Below are 25,381 nucleotides of genomic sequence, written 5' to 3'. Positions count from 1 at the left end.
GCTTTCTTCTTTCTCACATTTGATCACCTCTGTGGAACTGCTTGTCAGAATTCTCTGCCTCCCCTACCAAAGGAATTGGCTTGTGACTCTTGAGCTAGGCCCTCAGGACACTGGACATTTATTCTTGATCCGAGCAACGTAAAGACTGAAAATCGTTGGAACCGATCGATCCCAGCTGTAATACTAAGAGGAGACAGTCCATCTTTTCCTGCCACCCAGAGTGCCCCCAGCTGCCTGGTTCCCCTCCTTCCCAGGAAAACTGGAAGTTTTCCTGCTGGTTCTCTCTCTCTCTCTCTCTCATGAATTCCTTTTCTGTTGTACCCAGTCCATCCATTTCAGTTGCTTGTAACCAACAAAATCTAACTGATAAGGTTGAACCTCGAATAAGATTCAGCTGATAGACACACAGACCTATCTACCTTTAATTTTAATCTTTTTTGGTCTCTCATATGTAAATCAGTAATAAATCAGTAAATAAGTAAAACAAATAAAACAAATACAGATAAAAACAAAAAGAAAGTAGAACTTAAGGTCCACCAAATAGAATTTAAGTTGAAAAACATTAAAAACAAAGTGGGTCATTAATGGTAAAAGATGTGATTCTTAAGGAGGGTGTTACAGTCTTCTAGGAACCCAAAAAACGTAGCAAATAAATGCAAATATATATTGAGAAAACGCTTAAAAACTGAGAAAACCTAATCAACGAAAGTAAATTTGTAGTGGGGGATTTTAATTTATCCATTTCAGAATTGAACAGATAAAACAGAATATGGAGATATGCAAGTCGTTATAGAAATAAGTAGAAAATATGAACAGGGAAAATCCACGTGGTAAATAAACATATGGAAGATGCTTAACCACATTTAGGGAGATATATGTTAAAGTAACAATAAGAAAATACTTTTGGGGCACCTGGGTGGCTCAGTCAGTTAAGCACTGGACTTCAGCTCAGGTCATGATCTCATGGTTTGTGGGTTCGAGCCGCGCGTCGGGCTCTGTACTGACAGCTCGAAGCCTGGATGGAGCCTGCTTCAGGTTCTGTGTCTCCCTCTCCCTCGGCCCCTCCCCTGCTCCCGCTCTGTCTCTCTCTCTTTTTTTCTCTCTCAAAAATAAACATAAAAAAAAAAAAAAACCCAACGTTTTTTATCCATCATATTGGCCAAAATTCAAGAACTACAGCATCTAGTGTGAGGGAAGGTATTAGACGATAGATACTTTCAAAAGCTATAAATGGAAATGGAAATATTACAATAATTTAAATTCTTACAATAAATTGCAATATTTGGAAGGGAATAACCTCTAAATATCTCTTAACTGTAAATGCTTATACCCTGTGACTCAGAATTTTGGGAATCTGTCCTGCAAAAATAATAGAATTAGAATGTACTGGCTATGCATACAAAAATTTTTGTTGCAACGTTGTAGTCGCAGAAAATAGCGGAAAACCTAGGACTAGTCATAAGTGGAATAATTCTGAATAAAACTGAAGTGCATCCATACTGTGGAATAGTATTCAGTTGTTAACAGAGTTGGCACTATCTGTAAACATGGATATATCATTGGCTAGGAAAGCAAGCGGTTAAATAACGTGTCCAATTTAACCCGTTCTTGTACAATACATAATAGAGACCATGTGTGTGGTATACATGTACATGTGAATATATACATGAGTATGAGGAAAGGTGTGGAAGCATCAACCAAGCTGTTCCTGAGTGTCACTTTAGGGAGGTGGGATAGAGAATTAGATCTTGAATTTCTTCCACTTTCTATAATAAGCATACGGTATTTCTGTCATTAAATAAAAAAATTAACAGATCAAGTAAACATTTTATCAAAGTAAGGTATTCTTTAGGAAACGTGTAGTGTTTAATCAGCAAGAACTTGGATGTTTTGAGTGGTAAAGAAGTGGGTATACTTTTCTGTGAATCACAAATCAGCATTTGTTTTTATTCTCCATGATCAGGATTTGTAATGTGTTGTCTTGTATTTTAATTAAATGTGAGGGCTACCCATTCTATACTGTTGGGTTCTGTTGTTATACTCCTAAAATATTTTTGCTTTTGCTAGGACTGTCTTCATCAGTGGAATGCAATATAATGGAGTTGGAACAAGAACTTGAAAATGTGAAGACCCTTAAGACAAAATTAGGTACTGTACATTTTTGTTTGTCACTCGTGTATTGGTCTTGCTGTCTTTCCAGAAACTCGACCGTAGTCTGAAAGAGTCCAAAAATTATGAAATGTTTCGTGAGGGTTATAGGCTTCCAGTCTGTCCGAAGCTATTGATAAAGACTGTCTTTTAGTTTGGGGAGAGGATAAACATTTGTCTATTCACCTTCTTTGTTGTTTTGTAAAATGACTTTTTAGAAGCTGATGTTCAGCGATGTCACTCCACTGTCTCCTTGCTTGCATTATTTTTGACAAGTAATCTTCTGTCATCATCTTTTAAACTGTCTTTTTTCTCTCTCTGCTTTTAGGATGTCCTCTTTATCATTGACTTTGAATAGTTTGATTAAGATGTAGTTTAGAGTAGTGTTCTTTATGCTTCTTATTCTTTGGGTTAATGGAGTCTCTTGGATCCGGGAATTTATGGTTTACATCTGATTTGAGACATTTTTGGCCATTATTCCTCCAGATGTTTTTTTCTTTTCCTTTCTGCGCCCGCCTTTCAGGGACTCTGATTATATGTACACGGGTGCCCTGGAAGTTGCCCCAAACTCAAGGATTTTCCTTTATTTGTCAGGTTTTTTCTCTGTGTGTTTCGTTTTGGATAGTTTCTATTACTGTATCTTCAAGTTCACTAATCTTTTCTTTCGAGTGTGAAAACTGCGTTTAATCCCATCTATCGCATTTTTCTCAGACCCTGCAGGTTTTATATTTGGAAGTCCTGTTTAGACTTGTTTTATCCCTTCTAGGACTCCAACGTGTTTATTAGTCTGTGCCCTCTACTCTTCAGATCATACAGAATACAGTTGTGATGACCCTTTCAGTGTTTTTATCTGCTAATTCTCACTTCTGTGTGAGTTCTTGATAAATTTCAACGGATTGACTTTGCTCCTTATCATTGGTTGTACTTTTCTGCTTTTACGCTTGCCTGGCAAATTTTGACTGGGTAGCGGACACTGTGAGTCTTACTGCTGGGCGCTGTATTTTTGTATCCTTCGCTCTGAAGGCCTGCCAGGCGGGGCCAGAGCGGCATCTCCCGTAGGGCCGATTGTTCTCACATCAAGGCAATAATGCTGCTGATTTCTGAGGCCTTGTCGCTGTGTCGCGGGAACAGGCCCCGCTCCTGGCCCTCGGTGATGGTTGGATGCTGCTCCCTCTGGCGTTTTTGAGTGGCTCTTTCCTCAGCTGTGGGCTGTTTGCTCGTGGACCGGAGCTGATCTTTAGCCCGCTGAAGACTAAGGATGACCCTTTCGGGATCCTCGGAGTTCTTCCCCTGAGGAGTTTTCCTGTCGTACTTTGCTCTGCACAGTCCAGCCAACTTGGTCTGTCCCCACTCCCATTTTGCGTCCTCCGCTCCAGGAATGAGCTGGGCCCTGCTTGGGTTCCCACGCCCTGTGCCGTGGCTAGCACACCATCTCATGACACTGAGCGGGGGCGAACACAGGGCATCTCTCAGAGATCACCGTCTCTCTGTGGTCACACGTCCAGTGTCTCGAAACTGTTTCATATGCGTGTGACTTTTGGTTTCTCAACTGTTTCAGCCTGGGTGGTAAATTGGCCCCTGAAAAGGAAGTCCAGTGTTGTTGAAAATTTGCTCGTTTTTATTTCTCTTTTTTTATTGAAGTATGATCACCAGACAGTGTTACATCAGTTTTAGGGGTGTGATACAGTGATTCAGCAATTCTGTAGCTGGCCCGGTGCACGTTGTGATACGTGTACTCTGAATCCCCTTCACCCGTTTCACCCGTCTCCCTACCCACCTCCCCTCTGCCAGTCACCAGTTTGTTCTCTGTAAGTAAGAGCTGGTTTTTTGTCTTTTTTTACTTTGTTTTGTTTCTTAAATTCCACAGGTGTTTGTCTTTGACTGACTTGTTTCACTTCGCACCATACCACCTGGATCCATCCATGTTGTTGCAGATGGCAAGATTTCATTCTTTTCCATGGCTGAGTGATATTCCTGTGTGTGTGTGTGTGTGTGTGTGTGTGTGTGTGTGTGTGTGTGTAAATATGTATATATGACATCTTTATCCATTTGTCTTTGGATGCACACTTGAGTTGTTTCTATGTCTTGGGTATTGTAAACAATGCTGCAATAAACATTGGGGTGCATATATCTTTTTGACTTAGTGTTTTTGTTTTCTTTGGGTAAATACCCAGTATTGGAATTACTGGATCATTTGGTAATTCTATTTTTAATTTTTTGAGGAACCTCCATACTGTTTTCCATGGTGGCTGCACTAGTTTGCATTCCCACCAACAGTGCACAAGGGTCCCCTTTTCTTTATATCTTTGCCTACACTTGTTATTACTTGTGTTTTTGATTTTAGTTATTGTGGCAGGTGTGTGGTGATATCTTATTGTGGTTTTGATTTGTCTTTCCGTGATGATGAGTGATGTTTAGCACCTTTTCATGTGTCTTTTGCCCATCTGTGTGTCTTTCTGGAAGAATGTCTATTTAAATCCTCTGTTCATTTTTAAATTTGGTGTTGGGTTGTCCAAGTTCTTTGTAGAGTTTGGATATTAACCCTTTAGTGGATACATAATTTGCAGATATCTTCTCCCTTTCAATAGGTTGCTGTCGTTTTCATCTTTGTAAACAACTTCATGTCGTCTGTTCATTCATTCTGCTGTTGATGGATATTTGATGTGTTTCTTATCTTTTGCTATTATGAGTAATATCGGTATAAACATTCTCCTGTATATCTCTTGGTACTTCTCTGTTTCTTCAGGGTACATAGCTGGAAGTGGAATTATAGGGTCATTGAGTATGTGGGTATACAACTTTTTAAGATAATGCTGAATTATTTTCCCAGTAGTTGTGTTACGTTGCATTTCTTCCAGGCGTGGGTAAGACTTCCTGTTGCTCCACTTTACTGTCAGCAAGTGACAACGTGGGACTCTACACTTTTCCCAATTTAGTGGACGTGAAGTGGTTTTCACTGGTGTTTAAATTCGTGTGCCCCTGATTTGTGTTTCCAGTGTTCATTTAGCTTCTGCTTGAAAAATATCTGTTAGCATTTCGTTTAGTGCTGGTCTGTTGGCAATGAATTCTGTCGGTTTTTGTTTATCTGAAAACATTTTTCCTTTCCTTCTCATCGGTAGGGTATTTTCACAGAATTTAGAGTTCTTATCTGGTAGTTCACATTGAAAAGATGTCTTTCTGGCGTCTTCTGGTTTCCAGTTGAAAGTTGTCTTGTTGCCCTTTTGAAAGCTTGTAAGGTTTCCTTTTTGTCCTTGATTAGCACTTTTACCCTGACGTGCTCGGGTTTGGTTTTCCTTTTGTTAATTCTTCTTGAGATCTGCCGCCTTTCTTCAGCATATGGCTTAGCGTGTTTTACCGGCTTTGGAAATGGTTGGGCCCTTACCTCGTCAGATACCCCTTCTGTTCATTCTCTTATGTCCTTAGCCTCCGGTTGCACATGTGCTGGACCTTTTCACTCCTACATTTTTTTTTTTTTTTCTGAATTTCTCCTCCTTTTTTACATTCTCTGATCTGTGCTATTTTCCGTCGACGTGTCTCCCATTTCACTGTCTTTCCAGCTGTGTCCTGTTGCTAAACTTCCTCTTGAACTCTTAATTTTAGCTCCCGTATTTTTCAGTTCTAGAATTTCCATTCGGTTATTTTCTGGATTCAAATTGCGGCAGTTGCCATCTTGTCGCTTATCTTGTTGAACCTATTAATCAGTTATTTTAAGGCCTCTTTCTGATAAGTTCAATATCTGGATAAACTGAAAGTCTGTTTTTATTCTCTTTCTTTCTCTGTCGTATCTCCAGGTAACATTTGGTTGTCAGACATTTCTTACACCAAACTGTAGAAACTCTGGATAATGTTTTCTTCCTAGAGAGGATTCGCTTTTTCTTCTGGGGGGCGGTTGGAGTAGGGATGACTCCTTCCTCTGTCTGGGCTGGTGATCATCCCACAGTGGGTCGTGCCCTTCATGAGGGCCGGTCTCTTTGCACTTTGGTCTTGCTCTTAGTTTTTAGCTTCTGAAGTGAAAGCCTGGGTGTTTCGTTGTTGGCTCTGATCCCATCTTCTTAACGAACTCCGAACTTTGGTTTTCGCCTCAAGAAACATGAGCCTGACAGAAGCTTTGCCCCTCCTCTTTGCTGTACCTTCCTGTCGCCCTCTCAGTCTCTTCTCTCAGCCTCTTCCTGTCACTCAGCTTCTTCCTATTGCTCTCTCAGCCATTGGTGCCTGGAAGGACAAGAAGCTGAATGTTAGGCTCCCTTCTTTCTTCTTTCCTTTTCTCTGGTCATAGCCTCTCAAATTCCGGCTGCCTTGGGAGCCCCAAACTCCACACGAGTTTTGTTTTCCTGACCCTGTTGAGTTTGCTGAAAGCATTGCTTTAGCATCATTTAATTTTACCTACTGATGTTTGCTTGACGTCTCAGCCTCGCAGGGCCGTGCCAGTTATATGTTGGAAAAGTCTGCACGGAAAGTGGAGAAGTCTGCAGGGAAAGGCAGTGCAGACGTGAGGGCTCACGCTGACTCATTTCACAGAATGTTGACCTCACAAGTTTGTCCTGGTAGCTCTGATTCCTTCATGCACATTTTTGTTCTGAGTTAAGTTTGATTTGATTTTACCAGTCGTTCATGGCGTGAGGATTGGTGTGATAGAAGGTAGATTGTTGTAGCCAGAAATTTGCTTCCAGCCTCTAGAAAACTAGAGGAGTTTATCTTTGGATTAGAGGGGATTTTTAATCACGTTACTTTATTCACTCAAATCTGTATCATTATGTAAATCTGTATCAAATACAGATATTTCCAAATTTTCATAGTAACCTGTGTATTAACAGTATGTTTCATTAGCAACTGAAATGTCTTTGCAGAGATAAAATGTAAGCATTATAGGATTGAGCTATTTAATGTTAGCAAAGTGATTTTAAAACTTTGATTTTTATAGTTTGTAGAGGAAAATTAAAAATTTATGGGTTTTGCAAAAAAAATTATATAAAAATAATACATACTGGTTATAGCAATAAGGAATGAAACTGTGAGTTTTGGGGAATGAGAGAACCTTTGGAAATCTTTTGTTGTGTTTTGTTGTTGTTTTTTTCTAATAGAGAGGCGAAAAAAAGCTTCAGCATGGGAAAGAAATTTGGTGTATCCCGCTGTTATGGTTCTCCTTCTTATTGAAACAGTAAGAATTTATTTGCCTAGTTAAATAAAGCAAATTATTTGTTATTTACTTTGGTATTTGAGTATGGCAACTCCCTCGGCTAAATGGTTTCTAGTAAACTGGTTTTCCATCAACAGGATTAGAATCCATCTGTACCTTTATTTAGAAAAAGTCAATAGAGTAAAAATGGAAATTAATGGCAGTTTTTAAAAAGTCCTCAAGATTAACTGTTTCCTCATGAAAGCAGGAAATTCATTCTTTTGTGTCCGGTAGAATCAAGAGATGAGGTGTTGCAGATGCCCCCTGCTTCACGTTCTATGCTAGGATATGAAAATTCCATCATTAAACTAGTTCTGATAACATTGTCATGATATTTTAAATCTGTGGAGTTGTGGGTTTCCAATTGGCGAAGTCAGGTAGTAACTGGGTTTCTAGTACTAGCTTTGGTCACAAGCTTTGAAATTGTAGTAATTTGCAGAGGCTTTTGTTAGAGTTTATTCTGGAGTTTTTGCAGTTAGAGTCCTTACAGTTTGTTTCTACATAGAATTTTGGTCTTGCCTGCTTTTCCACTAACTGAAGCATGTATTTGGTCAGCAACTGAGATTCTCATCCATGTGTATCGACGCTCACTGAGAACTGACGCTCACTGTCTGTGTTGCAGTTCATCTCGGTCCTCCTGGTGGCCTGTAATATTCTTTGCCTGTTGGTTGATGAAACAGCCATGCCCAAGGGAACAAGGGTAAAGTGCTTTCAAAGTCTTTTCTTTTGCACAAGTGCTCTTCGTATATACCCTGAGTGTTTTAAAATAAGTAATTTACAACATTCACCTTTCTGCAAGTATGTATCAGATTGTATGAAGTTCTTTATGTAAACAGCCTTCATAAACAGTGTTTGTAAACTGTGTCTTTTGTTTCTAATTTCCTACTTTGGGTTGGCCAGCCCTTTTACCAAATACCAGAGTTTCCTTGTAGACTTTTGTATCACAGTTTGTTTGTTTTTTAACAGAAGTTCATATTTGTGATTCTTTAAGAAAATGTGTACTCTGTGAAATAGTGGTATCGGAGGAGTTTTTTAGATTGATTCATTGTCTTTGCCAAAGATCCAAATATATGGCTTGTAGGGATTTATGCTTCAAAAGAATGACACATTTTGTGATTCAGTTTACTAAATCATTTAGTTTAGTTACTGGAGAAGAGTCAGATGTACATCTTTTCATGAATTAATTGTGTTTTCTCGCTTGTTTAAAAGTTGATGATTCTTTTAAATTCTGTCAGCCTTTTTGGATATATTCTCTGTATAGAAGGTAGTTATCACTACAGATTCATATCTGGCGTACTTCTAGGTGTCTCTGTACGCTTTTGATTCCTTAAAATAGTATTTACGTTGTAACATTTTCTAATATTTCTCCAAGTCAGCAGCCTCCCCATACCCCATAGAAAGGGCTTCCAAATTCTTTCAGGCTTTGGTGCCACTTCTCCCTCTAAACAGGTGATACACCTGTCTTTTCATAGAAAAAAGCCAATATCAACCTAAATTTCTTCCCTGGGTCTAAGACGGAGACACCCTGCTCTTTTCAGAGCTAATGTTTGCAGCCGTATTCTCCATTTAGATCCTGCCCTCCTCTAACTTCTGCTGGACCTTGTGCCCTCTGTCACTGCCTGGTGTCTAGTCTGCCAAATGCTCTGGGTACCTCATTCCACAAGCAGACAACAACACTAGACCGTCCTCCTTCATCTACAGCCTGGTCTTTAGCTTTTGATTAGACCCAAATCCGTTGATAGAGCAGGAAGTCACCTACCGTGACTTGGTGACCCTATTCACTTTGTGACCCTCCTTTAGATATTGCACACTGTGTAAGTCCCAAGCACCCATGCTACACTTTTGTGCCATCCGTTAGCGTATCATAGAGGGGGACTCACGCCTGGTAGAGTCCATGTGTGATCGTATCAATACATCACATCATCTTAATCCTGCCCGTAGGTCTTCTCTCGAGATGGAATATTTCCAAAATGCTTTTCAGCCCAGGCAATAAGCTTTCTATTATTAGCATTATTCATTTCTTTCTCAAAAGATTGAGAAAAAGTTGATAAGTTCTTTGCCTTATTTATGTATATGAAATTACCATGGGTATTCTTACTTCTTTTTTTTTTTTTTTTTTTTTTTTAATATTTATTTTTGAAGGAGAGAGAGACAGAGTGTGAGCAGGGAAGGGGCAGTAGAGAAGGAGACTCAGAATCCAAAACAGGCTCCAGGCTCTGAGCTGTCAGCACAGACCCCGATGCAGTGCTTGAACCCATGAACAGTGAGATCATGATCTGAGCTGATGTCAGATGCTTAACTGACTTAGCCACCCACGCGCCCCTCTTCTTACTTCTTTATGCCAAAATTAGAATGTATATATGATACGTATGATATTATTTATTGCTTTATTTATTTTTAAAAATTTTTAGTGCTTATTTATTCTTGAGAGAGAGAGAGAGAAAGAGACGGAGCATGAGCGGAAGAGGGGCAGAGCGAGAGAGGGACACAGAATCCGAAGCAGGCTCCGGGCCGAGCTGTCAGCACAGAGCCTGACGTGGGGCTTGAACTCATGAACCGTGAGATCATGACCTGAGCTGAAGTCAGATCCTTAACCAACTGAGTCACCCAGGCACCACTTTATTGGTTTATTTTTTCTTAGCTTGACTATACCTTCTTAATTTTCCGGGTACTTCTGTTAAAGCTGACAGTAGTTCATATTTGAATAGTTCCTTTAATTGGCAAACTTTGAAAATATTGCTTCTACTTTAGTAAGAAATTATTATTTTTTTTGCCTGTCTGGTCTCATTAATAAATATTAGGTTTTGTTTGTTTTTTAACTTCTAGGTAAAGATAGATTTTGAGAATAGGTATAATGTTTAGGAAAAAATGCATAGCATGACATTAAAAAAAGTCTGTGTTAATTAAGTTATATTTTTAAAAAACGTCTGAATTCCTAAGGAAGATTTGGGGAGAGAAAACCTTCAAGTGTGGAAATAGGATATGCACATTCACTTTCTCTGTATGCTTAGCTTACTTTGACATGTTTTAATTGTATAATTTTTATATGTTGTCTTAGGGTTCATTTAAATAATTATATATTTATTCCTACGAATAAAAATTGCTTCCAGTAATATTCAGGACTTAACAATAAGCATAATATCATTTTGATAAGTAAATTACATTTGAGATAATTCGGAGATGTTTTGAGTTTGCTAAAATTGTTAACATGTGCTTCAATTAGTTGATGAACTCAGTCTCATGTCATATTTTATTGTCCTTTAAAAATGTAGATGTTACTCCAGAGTATGAAACATTCTTAATTCCGATATTTATTTAATAGTCTTAGGGAATCCAAATATATAGTGTCATTCTGAAAGCGTTTTTTCTCCCCCACAGGGCCCTGGGATAGGAAATGCTTCTCTGTCTGCTTTCGGTTTTGTGGGAGCTGCACTTGAGATCATTTTGATTTTGTATCCTTTCTTTAACTCAGCATTCTGTCAACAAGTTTTCTGTCCAGTTTTCTGGGACAGTGGTAATTTACTAAGACACTCGCCTAGAAGGAAAAACAAGTCAGTCTTCCTCAAGCATGCCAAGTGGCTTTTTGTTGTTTTCCCTTTGAGCCTTAAGACTTTTTGAAGACTGCTGAGAACTTAAGGAAACTTGCATTCTTTGGGGAGTTTTTTCCTTGATTCTCACAGCTATCTTATGGTGTCCTCTGTCGTCGGTTTCTATAGCCTCCGGTTTTTCGGAAACTTTATTCCCAAGAAGGATGACACAACTATGACAAAGGTAAAGTCTTAGGTGGCTGTGCCTCCCTTTTGCCTTCCAAGGCAAAGGAGGTGTTTTATGTCCTAATCACCCTGAATGGTTCGTTTGCGGTGATAGGTATTTGTTTGTAAATCGCATAAACGCAAACTGCGAGATTTTCGGAGTGCTGAATGAGTGGGAAAAGGTTGTGCTGCTCTGTTTAATTTGGACGGCTTCCATTCACTTGTAAATGCGCAGACCCGCGGCGCTTGCTAACTGGCTGCGGAAGGCTCCTGAAAGGACTCTTTCTCCTCTGAAGAAAACGTGTTGCTAATGAGTAACTTTGATTGTGCAAACTGTACTTCAGGGAGCTTGTTTGAAATCTGAAGAACTTAGTTGCTACAAGTAGTAGAGACCAAGTATTTCAAATTTGAATAATTAAAGCAAGACGGAAGAGTTCCATTCAGAAACGTTTTGTAGTCTGAGGCTAATTTGACTTCCTAGGACGTGTCACTGGTTTTCGAATAACAAAGACTGTTACCGTATATAGTGACCGCATCTTTTTAAGATATTCCCACAGGCTGTCACTGGAAAATGACTAGTAAGAGCTGCTGGTTGCTTCTGTTTTTATTACATATCACATGTTTTCCAGCCTATCTCAAAAGAGAACTTCGTGCGCTTGATTTGCCTATCTATAGAATGCTGGGACTTCTTGAGATGCTTAGCATCTAGTTTAAGTGATCGTCAGTATTAATCAGTATTTTCAGCTCCTTAGAGTAAGCATAGGGCACATTGGAAATGAATCACTAGAATTTAGGGGTTTTAGATTTCTAGCTTTTTGATATTAAATCTTAGAATAGTTGAACAAATGATATCTCCTGAGCAGTAGTCTGGCTTTAAAAATATAGTGAGAAGTATTAAACGTGTTCATTCTTTTTTAGTTGACGGGCAAACCTTTTTAAAATTGGCAACCTCTGTCAGTAACGTAAAATGCATTGTCTGAGGTATACAGAAAGTAATTTAAGTGTTCTATAACTTCCTGCTTGTGCCAGATGCTGTAAATATCTGGTAGAACTGACATATGACTCTGAGTGTTTGTAGAAAACATCTCTTATTCTCTTTGAATTCCATATTGACTAATATCATTGAGAAATTAACCAAAGCCAGTACAATAGTACAGGGTGAGGAGAGTGCGCGGTAAGTTCCCAGAATATGAATGGATTGATTGTATTTATCGTCCTGCAGTCTAACTGCCCACTGTTGCTTCTGACCCCCGCACAGATCATTGGGAATTGTGTGTCCATCTTGGTCCTGAGCTCTGCCCTGCCTGTGATGTCAAGAACGCTGGGTAAGTTTATGTGAGAAATGTCCATCTAAGGTCCGTACCTTTTAACTGTGTCTTTTCTAAACTTCTGCCTTGACTTTTAGTTTCTGAACGTTTTCCAAAAAATCATCCTTTGGAATATAATATGTCCTTCCAGACGATTTTAGAACTCCTGTAGTTTGTATAGAGAGCTATACCAAAACAGTACTTTACTTTTTTCAAATAAAGACCATTTTTTTTGGAATACTTTAAAAAAATATTCCTTCTCCAAACAACGGACAGTTTTTCCCACTGACTAGTTAAGCTTTTGAGTTCTCTCGTGAGTGATGAGGTATTAGGGTGACGGTGGGGTTCGGAGCTAGTGGCCAAGAAAGAATTCTTGAAGATGTCTTTGGTGCAAAAAGTTGATCATTAAAGCACAGGGACAGGACCCGTGGGCAGAAAATGCTGCCCTGGGGTTGTGAAGAGTGACTGGTTATTTACTATGGAGTTGAGGAGGTAAATAAAGTTCAGGGGAAGTTTCCAAGGAGATTTACATATGCTACTGAGGACTCACAGGATCCTGCAGGCCTGGCTATGGTCACGCTAAGGTTGTTTTCCCTCTAGTGAGGTATTAACATCGTGATCACAGGGGGTTCCTGGAGAAACGTTATACTTTGTATTTGCCTCAAGTGTTTGTGAATGGGCTGCAGGTTATAAAGAAATTTAATGTTACCTGTCATCTCCTTCTTGCCTTTGCTTCCCACATCACTGTGGAGGGGATGGTGATGTTGGGGCTCCAGGAAACTGAGTCTACAGGTTTCTGGAGATTAGGCTATTGATAACATTGGCTTTTTCTTGTAATTTACTAAGACATTTGTAAACTAATGGAGATTCACGTCCTGTAGGACTGTGATCTCTATCAGTTAGCCAGTTTTTCCTTTCCTTTCCTTTCCTTTGTCCTTAGGCAGCCAGGAGGGTCTGAGGAATATCACACATGTCCCACCAGAGGTGGGGAGGGTGGGGATATGTACTTTGCCCTCAGCTTGCCTTATGGTCCCTCATCAGTGAGGAAACTGTGATATTCAAAAAAAGATGTTGAATGTCTAGAAATATTAAACTAGTTTTTATTATATGAAATGTTTTTTTTTAAACTTACAATTTAGTATGTGGTTTAAAAAATTGAAAATGTGTGAAGATTTATTTTAAGCTGCTTTGTGTTCGTGCGATAGACTTGAAAACTGAGGTTTTTGAGAGCACATGCAGATTTCAAGGAGATCCATTAGTTTTTTAGTTTCTTACTTGCCTGTCATTTATACAGTTTTCTTAAGTTTTCAACTTATGGGAATTTTGATCATCTTTGAACAGTAATATATTTCTACTTAGTCATCGAGACAGTTGAACAGACCTTCATTTGGCCTATTCTTATCTTTTATAAAGCACTGTTGCAGGCTGTGATCTCCCTTCTTGGTGAAATATTATTTCAGACAAAAATTTCCGCCAAGCAGTTCTGTTTGGCCTTCTGGACTCAGGTTTCAACTTCAGAGTGTTCACAAATGATTAGAAGGATCCCATCGTTCAACCTCAGCAACTCGCTCCTAACAAAAATTGCTAGTAGCTTTGAGTTGCTTTTGTTTACCTCTCATATCGCCTCTGTTATTTATTCAAGACTCGCTGCCAATCAGGGAAGTGGGCTGTGTGAAGAAAATAGAGACTGTATAGTTATGTGCTACAGAGAATTTCGTGTTTTAGTAAGAAGTGAAATCTAAGTATCAACGTAAAGGGACCACTGTTGCAGAGACGAATACAAAGCTTATTTACTCAGTGGTCTTACCTCTTTTGTGTTTGCTTTATAGGACTAGTTATTGTTTTGACATCTGCTTATGGTGTGTTAATCTTGAAGATGCCGAAAGTATGCATGTTAGTAACTTCAATTATAACTGAGTGGTATCATTTGTGTTGTGACGGTCCAACAAGTAATTTCTGTGATGTTATAGCTACCCTACCATTTAGTTACGAAACTCACTTAGCGTGATCTGTTATTTAAGATGGTTACTAGTGATATATACCGATTTTATGGAAGCGCATTACATGCTGAGTGTACTTTTAATACAAAGAAAACAAATTAATGGCAAAATTTGCTTTTTGAAGATCAACAAATTAAATTCCTGAGTGGTTTGCCATAGAGATAAATAACAAGAAGAAAAAGAAAGATGGGACAATTAAAATGCAGCTAACAAATGCCTGGGCCCAGCTGTCCAAACAGGATTAATGGAGTGCATTAGGGTACAGTGAGTCATGTGGTGCTTTGCAAAATATCAACACGCACTGCATTACGTGTTATGCCCGGTGGCACTGAATAGATGAAAAGAAGTAAATACGTTAAACAGATTCATGGAGGCTTTTCACAGTATTAAAAAAGCAAATTTCTAGACTAAAAGAAGAAGCTTTATTTTAGTATTATGGGAAATGCAAACTAGAGAGTTACTTTGTAATTCCTCTATTAACCCTTTGGAACGGAGTCTTTGATTTTAAGAAGATGAGATGTGGAGAATTGTCATGAATATTATCCTAGTGTAGAACAGGGTTTTGATTTCCTAGCTGAAAAGCCCAGAAGCCCAGAATAGAGGATGTATTTAACAACCAGATTCCAAGCTGTGAAATTTGTCACTCTTTCTCACTGCCTCTCACAAGGAAACCCTGACCCTAAATGCTCTCGTTTGCTCCTGTGAATTCCACCAGCAGCACCTCGTCACTTGCAGTGAAATGAGAAGTGAAAGAGTGAGGAAAACCCCGCGTTACCTGCATGCGAGCAGTTTTCCTCTTATTTCAGCCATTTGTTGGTGATGGTTTTCATTTTAATTGTACATTGAAAATAACCTTGAATCCTGTATGAAAGGATTGATGTGTTGGTATTTTCGTTTCAAAAATGTTCTCTGAGTTTTTTGTGTTTTCAGGGCTGACTGGCACTGTTGGCGCACCGTAGGCATCATTAAACTGTAGCTTCAGGCTCCAGTGCCCGGGTGATAGGACAAATTTATTAAAGACTTCCTTTGATCAGCATCTTATATTTGAGTATGGAAAATTTTGTACTGATCTGAAAAAATTACGACAAGAGTAGATTTTATAAGCATATTACTTGGGCAGCGAGAATTAGGTTGGGAGAAAGACTTTGACCATGTATTTTTAGTCGGGTATAATTCATATAAATGGTAGTTGTCTGTAGGAAACACAAAGATTCTGAGTCTCGCATTTCTTACTCGAACTCTTGAAAGCTCTTTAAGAGTAATGCCACGGCAGTGCACATGATTTCCAAAACATTGTTTTGCTGCCTCTTTAGATGTCAGTTTAGAAGAATCCAACATTTTGGGGGACTTGATGTCCAAGTGTGTAAACAGTTTACTGTCTGGTTTCACAGACATAAAGGTGGCCGGTGAGCCAGGTGAGTGTAGGGCAGGCCCAGGCTGAATGGACTCTGTGGATGCCCAAACTCTTTGCAACGAAATACTCCAGAGGCAGGAGTGAATTCTGTAAGAACAGACTGTGTACGATTGCTGACACGCTTTTTATTTTGCTTAATCAAGAAACTACTGATTGACCTCTTTTTGCCTTGTTATTTGCAGGCTCCTTTAACAGGAGAATTTTTTCTCAAATGCAACCAGCAGACCTTGCAGGACTGTTACTAATTTCTATTTTAAGATTATTTTTATAGTTATTTTATTATCCTGAAGCTTTCTATAACTTGTAATTATGTAAGGCCCAACTGCAGAGTTTTAAAAGAAAATGTACTTATGATATTAAAACAGAAACAAAAACATTTATCCCTTTGAATCACCTTGAATTTTTTACTATTTCCATGTGTTTCTCATCGATGGGTCCCACCTAGGCCCTCATCTTGCAGGAGATAAAGTGGATTACTCTTTTGTTCCTTGAGCAAGGGAACCTGTTTAAAAACCAGGGCAGTTTGGAGAGTTCTTTATTTGGGGTTTCGTGAATATACTATTAATCTTTACCCTGGACCAGTTCTCTCCAATTCTTAGTGTAAAACAAAAGCAAACGATGCTTAGAATTGATAAGTAAAGGGATGCCTGGGTGGCTCGGTTGGTTAAGCATCTGACGGTTTGTGAGCTCGAGCCCCGCATCAGGCTCTATGTTGTGCATGCACAGCCCCCTTCGAATCCTGTGTCTCCCTCTCTCTCTGCTCCTCCCCTACTCACTCACTCTCTCTCTCTCTCTCTCTCTCTCTCAAAAATAACTAAATATTAAAAAAAAGAAATGACAAGTGCAAAATAGAAGTATAAATCATAAGAAGTATTCCTAACTATGACTTTGATGTAAAGATAATTTTAAACTCCCTACTGAAAATTTCTCAGCAAAAAATTTGTAGATGACTTACTGATATTGTTACATTGCAGAGAGTGTGGTACTAATTGCCTTTTGGTTGATTACTATTGTTCTCATAACTGAATAATACATTTGTATATCTAGTAATGATTTTTAACAATAAAGAGAAAGTATTCTGTGTCACATGTCTAAAAGAGTTAGGAGACTAACTGATGCTCAATCCCTAAATGCTTATATTCTCAGGATCTACTTGTTAGGTTCTTCTGATGCCTGCTCATGTTTCAGGACATAGAGTCTGTCTGAGAAAATGTCACGTTGGCCACGCATTAACTAAATAACTTAGCCATCTGTTGACATCATTCAGATAGTCGTAAAATATGTTTTATATGAAAATAATTCTAGTTAGGATAATTTAGCTAGAAGGAGGCTTAAGATGTCATTTTTTAAAATGTTAGTAATTAAAATGTTACAATTAAAACTAGGCAGTAAACTACAGTAAGGGTCTTTGTACTAAGAATAAAGACCTCTAACCTGGCTGAGAATACTTAATAGTACACCTGTACATAGTCAATTCTGAGACCAGTGAGCATATTATCTTCTTATTTGTAGGAAGTTTTATTTTAAAATTAATTTTAATTATACAAGTATAGACGTGAACAGATTCTCATTATAAAGAATATTCAAATTAGGGATCAAGCTAAAATTCATTGTGACCACCTGTTTTAATCCTAAGCCCCTGTTCAGAGGTCTTCAGATCTTGCGTGCGTATGTGGACATAGCTGGTGCCTCCGCGGGAGTTGTGAAGTCCTCACCTGGGGTTACCTGGATCCTAACTCTTGGGTCAGCGTTCTTGTTTCTTCTGTTGACTCCTGACTTCTGTGTGCTGTCCAGTGGGAATTAAAAGAGGAAAAGGTTTCGAGATCATTTCCTGTACTGGAACTCAGTCATCTGTAAGTGAATTTCAAACTCAAGAACACTTAATTATCTCTTTCTGTTCAGGTCACCAGTGACCTCTTAATTGTGCCGTCTTGTGGGTTCTGTTTTCACCTTAATTGCTCCGTGGCATTTGCTGTTTGTAATCCCACTTCCCGCCTCTCTTCTTTTTTTCTGGTCCCCATTCCCCTGTTGTTTTCTTCCTCCTTTGGCCGTTCTTTAGCTGTCTATCTCTTTTACTGCTCCTCGACTACACGCATACACTTGTCCCCAAACCCAAACCTCCAACCCAGCACCTACCCCTGGGCTAAGAGCAGGTTATCCCAACTGTGTATTCCGTCCCTACTGTAGGATCTATACTTGTGTGTGTGCGTATCTCCGTCCGTCCGTCCGTCCGTCAGTCCCTCCCTCCCTCCCTCCCCTGTACTTCCCTTCAGTCCTTGGCCACTTTCTATCTGAAGGGCCAAAGCAGAAACCTGGGAGTTATGTTAGATGCCTCTCCCTCCTCATGCCGACACCCAGTGGCGACACTCAGTTTCATCTTGCTAACAATTTCACACGTTTGCTTCTTCCTTCCCGTTTCCCTTACAAAAAAAGTGAAAAGAATCAGACTTGTGTAAACAGCCAAGCAGAGAGAGCTGAGTGTGTGATTTTAAAACAATATTTTATTGTTAGGGAATGTTCATAAGGTGGACTCTAGACGGGTGTTCATTCTTTGAGGAGAATAGAGTAGCGAGTGAAAGCAAAGCTGAAGAACGGAAGTGTTTACTTTTCCGAGCGAGGAAGTGTTACTGGGAGACGCTGCGGAGGCCCCGTCTCTGGATGTTTCCTTCAGGAAGAGAGTAGACCGTCTTGTCCGCTTTGGGGGGGCTTAACCCTTCACCTGTGTGAAAAATCAGCACTTAGGTGCTTCTTGGACAGTGATTATCATTCTCATTCACTGGGTTTCACTTTATTAAAATTCACATACTCCACTTCATCTGGACTGCTAAATTAAGTTGCCTTCATATCAGGACCAAATGAATTTGTAGCGTATAAATAGTCTGACTAAAGTTGGAGTGATATTTACAACTCCATTTCTCCCTCTCTGAGCTTGGGTTCGCATTGCTCCCCCAGCCCTCTCTCCTCAGTCTCTCTGTCTTCGGGTTCTTCCCCGTCCTCTAAGGCCGAGTCACACGCTGGTCACACATGAAGCTGGGCACGCTTTCAGCCTGGTGTTATACTTACCTGTGTGTATGGCTTTCCCGAGAGACTTCACATCCCTTAAAGGACCAAACCATATTTCGTGCATCTTTTTATCCCTTCCAGCATCTAGTTAATAAATATTTGTGGTGTCACTGGGTGCCCCATGTTGAGTGTGGATTGTGGCCTCAGAATCGGTGAAGAAATTTCAGGTGTCCTGCTTCCATCCTGGTTGTCTTTATTTCCATGTTCCAAGCTTGTTTGACCAAGTATCTTAGTTTTATTATTTTAAAAGACCCTTATAATAATAACCAGCCAAAAGGTAGAAGCACCCCAAGAGTTCATTGACAGTTCAGTGCATAAACACATCGTGGTTCGTCATACGGTGGATGCTGTTCAGCCATAAGAAGGAAGGGTGTCCACGTGAGATAAGCCAGTCACGAAACCAAAACCAGTACTGTGTGATCACTCTTGCGATCTCAGATCTCGATCCGAGAGTCAGGATCACAGAGTCTCTCGATCACAGAGTCGGGAGTGGGGCTGGTGCCAGGGCCAGGTTGGCGGGGAGAGGGAGGTGAAGAGTTGTTCTTTACTGCGTCCAGCTTCAGTTTTGCCGGATGAAAGTTCTGGAGGTTCATTGTGCAACAGCATGAATGCACTCAACGCTGCTGAGCTGTGCACTTGAAAATGGTTAAGATGGCACATTCTGTGTTGTGCGTGTTTTACCACAATTTAACAAAAAAAAGGAAAAGGAGTGGTACAGTGATACCATATGGATGAACCTTGAAAACATTGTGCTGAGTGAAATAATCCAGGCACAAAAGGCCACGTATTGTAATATTCTGTTTACATGAATTGTCCTGAGTAGGAAACTCCACCGCAGAGAGAGAAAGTGAATTAGTGGTTGCTAGGGATTTGGGGGAGGGCTGATCGGGAGAAACCGCCTGATGGGTCTGGGGTTTGCTGTGGAGTGTCGGAACTAGAGTGTTTTGGAACTAGATAGATATACACGACATGGTGGATGTACTGAGTGCACTGTTTACTTTGAAGTCATTAATTTTATGATACATGAATTTCATCTCAGTAGACTATTATTTTACTGAACACCCTCCCACAGTAGAACAGTGGACAGTAAATACATGCTGTCTCGTCTGTGTCCCTGATGTGGTAAAATCTAATTGAACTTGAGGTCTACTTATTTTTAATGATTGCGAGTCAACTTTTGAGTGTTCTCTGTTTGTTACCCTAGTGTCGCAGCCGAGGTCTCTGTAGGATGGGCAGAACCGGACCGGGAACACCCTCCCTGCTCCCTCCTCTCCAGGCACAGCCCACTCCAGCTTCAGTGGCCAGTTTAGCACTCCTCCCCTTCTCTTCCAATGTCACTGTGATCCTGTCACTCCCCTACTCTTTGTGCTTCGAAGACTTTGGCCATTAGAGTAAGGTTCTGGTTCCTTATGGTGGCACTGGAGGTCCCTGCAACCTAGCCCCTGCCCGTGTGTCCAGTGTCGATTCCTGCCCCTCCGAGCCCCGCCCGTCGGAACCACCTTTAGTGATCGGGGTGTTCTTCGGGTGTCCTGGCTGAGCACAGAGGACTCTGCTCTACTTTCCGTGCCTTTGAACCGTGTGACTTCATCTGCCACGAGCGATTGTGTGCACCGCCCATTCCGTGGCTCACCTAACCCGTCCTTCGAGACTCGGCTTAGCCAGCACCTCCGGAGAGAAAGTCTTCCCTGAGCCTATGTGCTCTCCCGTCACCCCTTCTTCCTTCTGCACGTGTCTGCCCCGTCACCGAGCACACTGCGATCTAAGTGCTCACTTTTCTCTTCCCTCCATAAAGCTGTGAGCTCCTTGAAGAAAGGGATGATCTGTCTGCACACAGCTTTTAGTGCATGTGCGGGAACCCATGCTTTTTGCTTCCCATTTTACTCTGTACAAAGACATTTAGTTGTGCTGGAAAGAGGTAGGAGAACATGAAGTATGTTGTGAAAGTCTGCACTTCTTAGGAAGGCTGTCAATTCCATAAAGGGAATAAATATCTTACATTCTTACATTGTAACGCCTACACACCCGTACAGCGCAAGAATATGAGAGTGACTGGAAAATACTATAAATATTTAACTTGGAACACAACAGCAAACACTTAGAAGTACAGAATTTCTAATTAAATCTCGTTGCCAGAGCCATAAACTGAGAGATGCATGTACGATATGGGGTTTATATTCTGCAGCCTGATCGATGTATTTTAACAGCTTTAATGAGTATAATTGACATACGATAAACTGTACATATGTAAAGTGTAGAACTGACAAGGGTTTTTTTCTTCCCCACAAGTTTTGACTTACTTGTACATGTGTGAAACCATCACCACAATCAAAATAGTGAACATATCTGTCACCCCAGAACGTTTCCTTTTGGCCCTACATGGTCCCTGCCACACACCTGTCCCGCTGTACCAACCCCCCCCTCCCCCCCCCCCCCCCGTATCCCCAGGCAACCACTGACCTGCTTGTTGTAACTATAAATTAGTTCATGTCTCCTGGAAGTGTATGTAAATGAAATCATACAATGTGTACTGGTTTTTTGTCTGGCTTTTTTCACTCAGCGTATTTATTTTAAGATTTACCCAGGTTGTTGCGTGTGTCACAGTTCATTTTTGTTTAATTGTTTAATTTTTTATTTTTGAAAGAGAGAGAGAGAGAGAGCGAGCATGAGCAGAGGAGGGGCAGAGAGAGAGGGAGACACAGAACCCGAAGCAGGTTCCAGGTTCTGAGCTGTCAGCACAGAGCCAGATGCAGGGCTTGAACCACTAGATCATGAGCTGAGCCGAAGTGGGCCGTTCAACCGACTGAGCCACCCAGGCACCCCAGCAGTTCATTTTCTATTGTTGAGTAGTGTTTCATTTTACGTGTAGACCACGATTTGTTTATCCTGTCACCCACCAGAGGACGTTAGAGTTGTTTACAGCTTTCGGCTGTTATAAGTCAAGTCGCTCTGAGCTTTCACGTGCAAGTCTCTGTGTGGGCACATGCTGTCCTGTCTCTTGAGTAATAACTGGAAAGGGAATGCCTCGTGTACGCTTCACTTTTTAAGAAACGGCCAAACTGTTCCAGAGTCCTTACCCATTTTGCGTTCTCAGCACGAGCGTGTGGGGAGCCTGCCCTGGTATAGTCCATGAGCTAATGTTTGGCATTCTAATAGGTGTGTGGTGATATGTCTTTATGGATTTAACTTGCATTTCCCAGATGACCAGAGTGCTCATTTGCCCTCTGTGTATTTCCTTTGGTGAAGTATCTCTTCGGATCTTTGGCTCATTTAAAAAAATGGGGGTTGTTTCCTCATTCTTGAGTGTTGGATGCTGTTTACCTCTTCTGGATAAAAGTTCCTTATCGAGATAGGTGATTTGCAAATATTTTTCCCAATTGCTGGCTTATTTTGTATTGTTTTAACAATATCTTTCAAAGGACAATATCCTTAATTTTGATGAAGTCAAATGTACCAGTTTTTCTTTTCGGACTGTACTTTTGGTGTTATATCTACTGAATCTTTCTCTAACCCCAAATCACAGAGATTATTATCTCCTATGTTTTCTTCTAGATGTTTTATATCTTTAGGTTTTGTACTTAGATCCATGACTCATTTTGAGTTAATTTCTGTGTATTGGATGAGGGATGAATTGAAATTTATTTTTTTTTTGCATATGGGTAGCCAATTATTCTAGCACCACTGCTTGAAAAGTCTATTCATTTTTCCTCTGAATGGCCTGGGAAACTTTATGGAAAATCCATTGTCTGTGTATGTGTGGGTGTGGGTTTATTTCTGGACTCTATTTTGTTCCATTGATGTCTCTATTTGTCTCTAGTTCAATACTGCACTGTCTGGATTGCTGTGGATTGATTGTAAGACTTAAGATCAGGCAGTGAAGTCTGTTCTCCCCCCACACCCCCATCCCCAAGCCCAAGTCTGTTCTTTTTGAGAGTGGTTTTAGTTATTCTAAGTCCTTTGCATTCCCCTGTGACTTTTTAAACTAGCTTGTCATTTTCCACACAAATGTCTGCGAGGATTTTGGATTGTGTTGAGTCTGTAGAACAAACTGGAGAGGATTAACATCTTTACAACACTGAATCTTTCAGTCCCTGAACACTGTATACTTACTTAGTTCTTTAATTTGTCTCGGCCGTGTTTGCGTTTTTGTTTAGGTCTAGGACATTTGATGCTATTGTAATGGTATTACTTTAAAAACTTAATTTCTAACAGTTCATTGCTGGTATATTTGTGTATATTGGTCTTTTATTCTGCAACCTTGCTAAACTCACTTATTAGTAATAGTATCTGGTTTGTAGATTTTGTTGGTTTTCGTTGATGATTAATCATAATTATGATTAATGATTTGTGAATAAAGATAGTGTTACTTCTTCCTTTCCAGCATGGGTGCTTTAATTTATTTTTCTCATCTGTTGCATTATCTGGAGCTTCCAGTACAATGTTGAATAGAAGTAGTGAGAGCAGACATTCTTGGCTTGTTTCCACCATGGGAAGAAAGCATTCTGTCCTTTACTGTTAACTGATAAGAACTGTAGTGTTTTTTAACTTGTTTATTTTGGTGGATGCCTTTCACCAGGTTGAGGAGGTTCCCTTCTTTTCTACTTTGCTGGAGTTTTATCGGGAATGTTTACTGGGTTTTGTTAAATGCTTTTTCTGCATCTACTGACGTAATCCTGTGGCTTTCTCTTTTAGACTCTGGTTAGTGTGCTAAATCACCCTGGGTGAGTCTTGAGTGTTAAACCAATCTTGCATTCCTGGGATAAGCCTCACTTGGTCATGACGTATTATCCTTTTTTTTTTTTTAAACTTTTTTTTTTTTTTACTGTTGGGTTCAATTTGATAAAATTTTGCTTAGGGTTTTTGCATCTGTACGAGTGCATAGATCTATAGTTCTCTTTTCGTTGTTGTTGTTGTTGTTGATATCTTTTTTCAGGTTTTGCTTATGTGGGTAATGCTATCTTCACTGAAACTATCCACAGGTATTTCCTCCTCTTCAAATTGCTGGATGAATGCTATACACTAAATGTTTGTGTCTCCCTGAAAATTCATACGTTGAAGCTTAATCCCCAGTGTGATCGTATTAGGAGGACGGGGCCTGTGGGAGGTGATAGGTCGTGAAGCTCTGCCCCCATGAGTGGGATTAGGGCCCTTATGAAAGAGGCCCCGAGAGCTCCCTTGCCCTTCCCGTCATGGGAGGTTATAATGAAAGATAGCTGTCTGTAAAACAGGAAGTGGACCCTCACCGGACATCTTGGACTTCTAGCCACAGACTGTGAGAAATAGATGTGTGTTGTTTATAAGCCGCCCGGTGTGTGCTATTCTGTTAGAGCGGCTGTAATGGACAGAGACGATGAGTTTTTATAGAATTGGGTTTTTTCCTTCAGCGTTTGAAATAGTTAATCAGTGGAGCCATCTGGGCCTGGAATTTACTTTGTGGAGAGGTTTTAACAGCACATTAAATTTATATTATTGGTAGAGGACTACTCTGCTTATTTATTTCTTCTTGAGTGAGCTTTGTTGATGTCTTTTGAGGAATTTATTTCATCTATGTTGTCAAGGTTTTTTTTGGCATAAGGTTCCTTTATTATCCCTTTAATATAGATAGAGGTATCCGTGCACAGCAGTGATAATTACCTATCTCATAGCTGATGTTGGTAATTTGTGTTTTCTGTCTCTTTTTCTTTAACAGTATTGCTGGAGGTTTATTGATTTTTATGGACCTTCTCAAAGGACCAGTTTTCGGTTTCATTTATTTTTCTCTGTTCTTTTTCTCTTTTCCTTTCATTGATTCACTCTTTATTGTTTATTTTCTTCTGCTTATTTGGGGGTTTATTTTTGTCTTATTTTTCTGCTTTCTTAAAATTGAAGCTGTGTTCCCTGATTTGAGATCTTCTTTATTTTCTAGCATTGCCTCAACGCTATGAGTTTCTAAGTATTGCTTTGGCTGCACCTCCTTGAATTTTCATCTAAAGTGTTGCCATTTTCATTCAGTTCAGTATACTTTCTGACTTCCCTTGTTATTTCTTCTTGGACCATGGATTGTTTAGAAGTCTGTTATTTAGTTTCCAAATATTTGAGGATTTTCCAGAGATATTTGTCTGTTAGTGATTTCGAATTTAATTTCATTATGGTGAGGAAATATGTTTTGTATGACTTGAATCATTTTGAATTTATTGAGACTTGCTTTATGGCCCAGAACATGGTCTGTCCTCATGTATCTTCTTTGTGTACTTAAAAACAAGGTGTATTCTGCTATTCATGGGTAGAGTGTTCTATAAATATGAGGTCAGTTTAGTTGATAATGTTGCTCAAGTTCTTTGTATCCTTACTGATTTTCTAACTATCTGTTTTATCAGTTATTGAGAGAAGGGGTTTGAAATCTACCACAATTGCAGATTTATTTATTTCTTCCTACATTTCTTTTTTTTGCTTCATGTATTTTTGAAGTTCTGGTATTATTAGATGCATAAATATTTAGGACTGTTACATTCTCTTGATGAATTGACCCCTTTATAATTAGGCTA

The 25,381-nt window shown here is 39.8% G+C and overlaps 1 protein-coding gene across 8 annotated transcripts in view; it reads left to right on the top strand.

Moving 5' to 3' along the window:
• LMBR1 (limb development membrane protein 1) overlaps positions 1-25,381 on the top strand; it is a 151,160-nt gene that overhangs the window by 113,570 nt on the left and 12,209 nt on the right. For 6 of the 8 annotated variants that reach the window (XM_042976402.1, XM_042976430.1, XM_042976407.1 and 3 more), the window contains 6 exons: positions 2,068-2,148; positions 7,230-7,306; positions 7,947-8,024; positions 10,703-10,776; positions 11,005-11,095; positions 12,335-12,401. In XM_042976402.1, the coding sequence (XP_042832336.1) occupies positions 2,068-2,148; positions 7,230-7,306; positions 7,947-8,024; positions 10,703-10,776; positions 11,005-11,095; positions 12,335-12,401 (468 nt within the window). Of the gene's footprint in view, positions 1-2,067; positions 2,149-7,229; positions 7,307-7,946; positions 8,025-10,702; positions 10,777-11,004; positions 11,096-12,334; positions 12,402-17,433; positions 17,651-25,381 lie in introns of all 8 variants that reach the window. The other 2 variants (XR_006214011.1, XM_042976418.1) reach the window with 2 other exon arrangements.

This window comes from Panthera tigris, chromosome A2 (genome assembly GCF_018350195.1).
Source record: "Panthera tigris isolate Pti1 chromosome A2, P.tigris_Pti1_mat1.1, whole genome shotgun sequence".
NCBI classification, from domain to species: Eukaryota; Metazoa; Chordata; class Mammalia; order Carnivora; family Felidae; genus Panthera; species Panthera tigris.
Note: the sequence above shows the minus strand (reverse complement) of the source record. Positions and strands in the feature narration are given on the sequence as shown.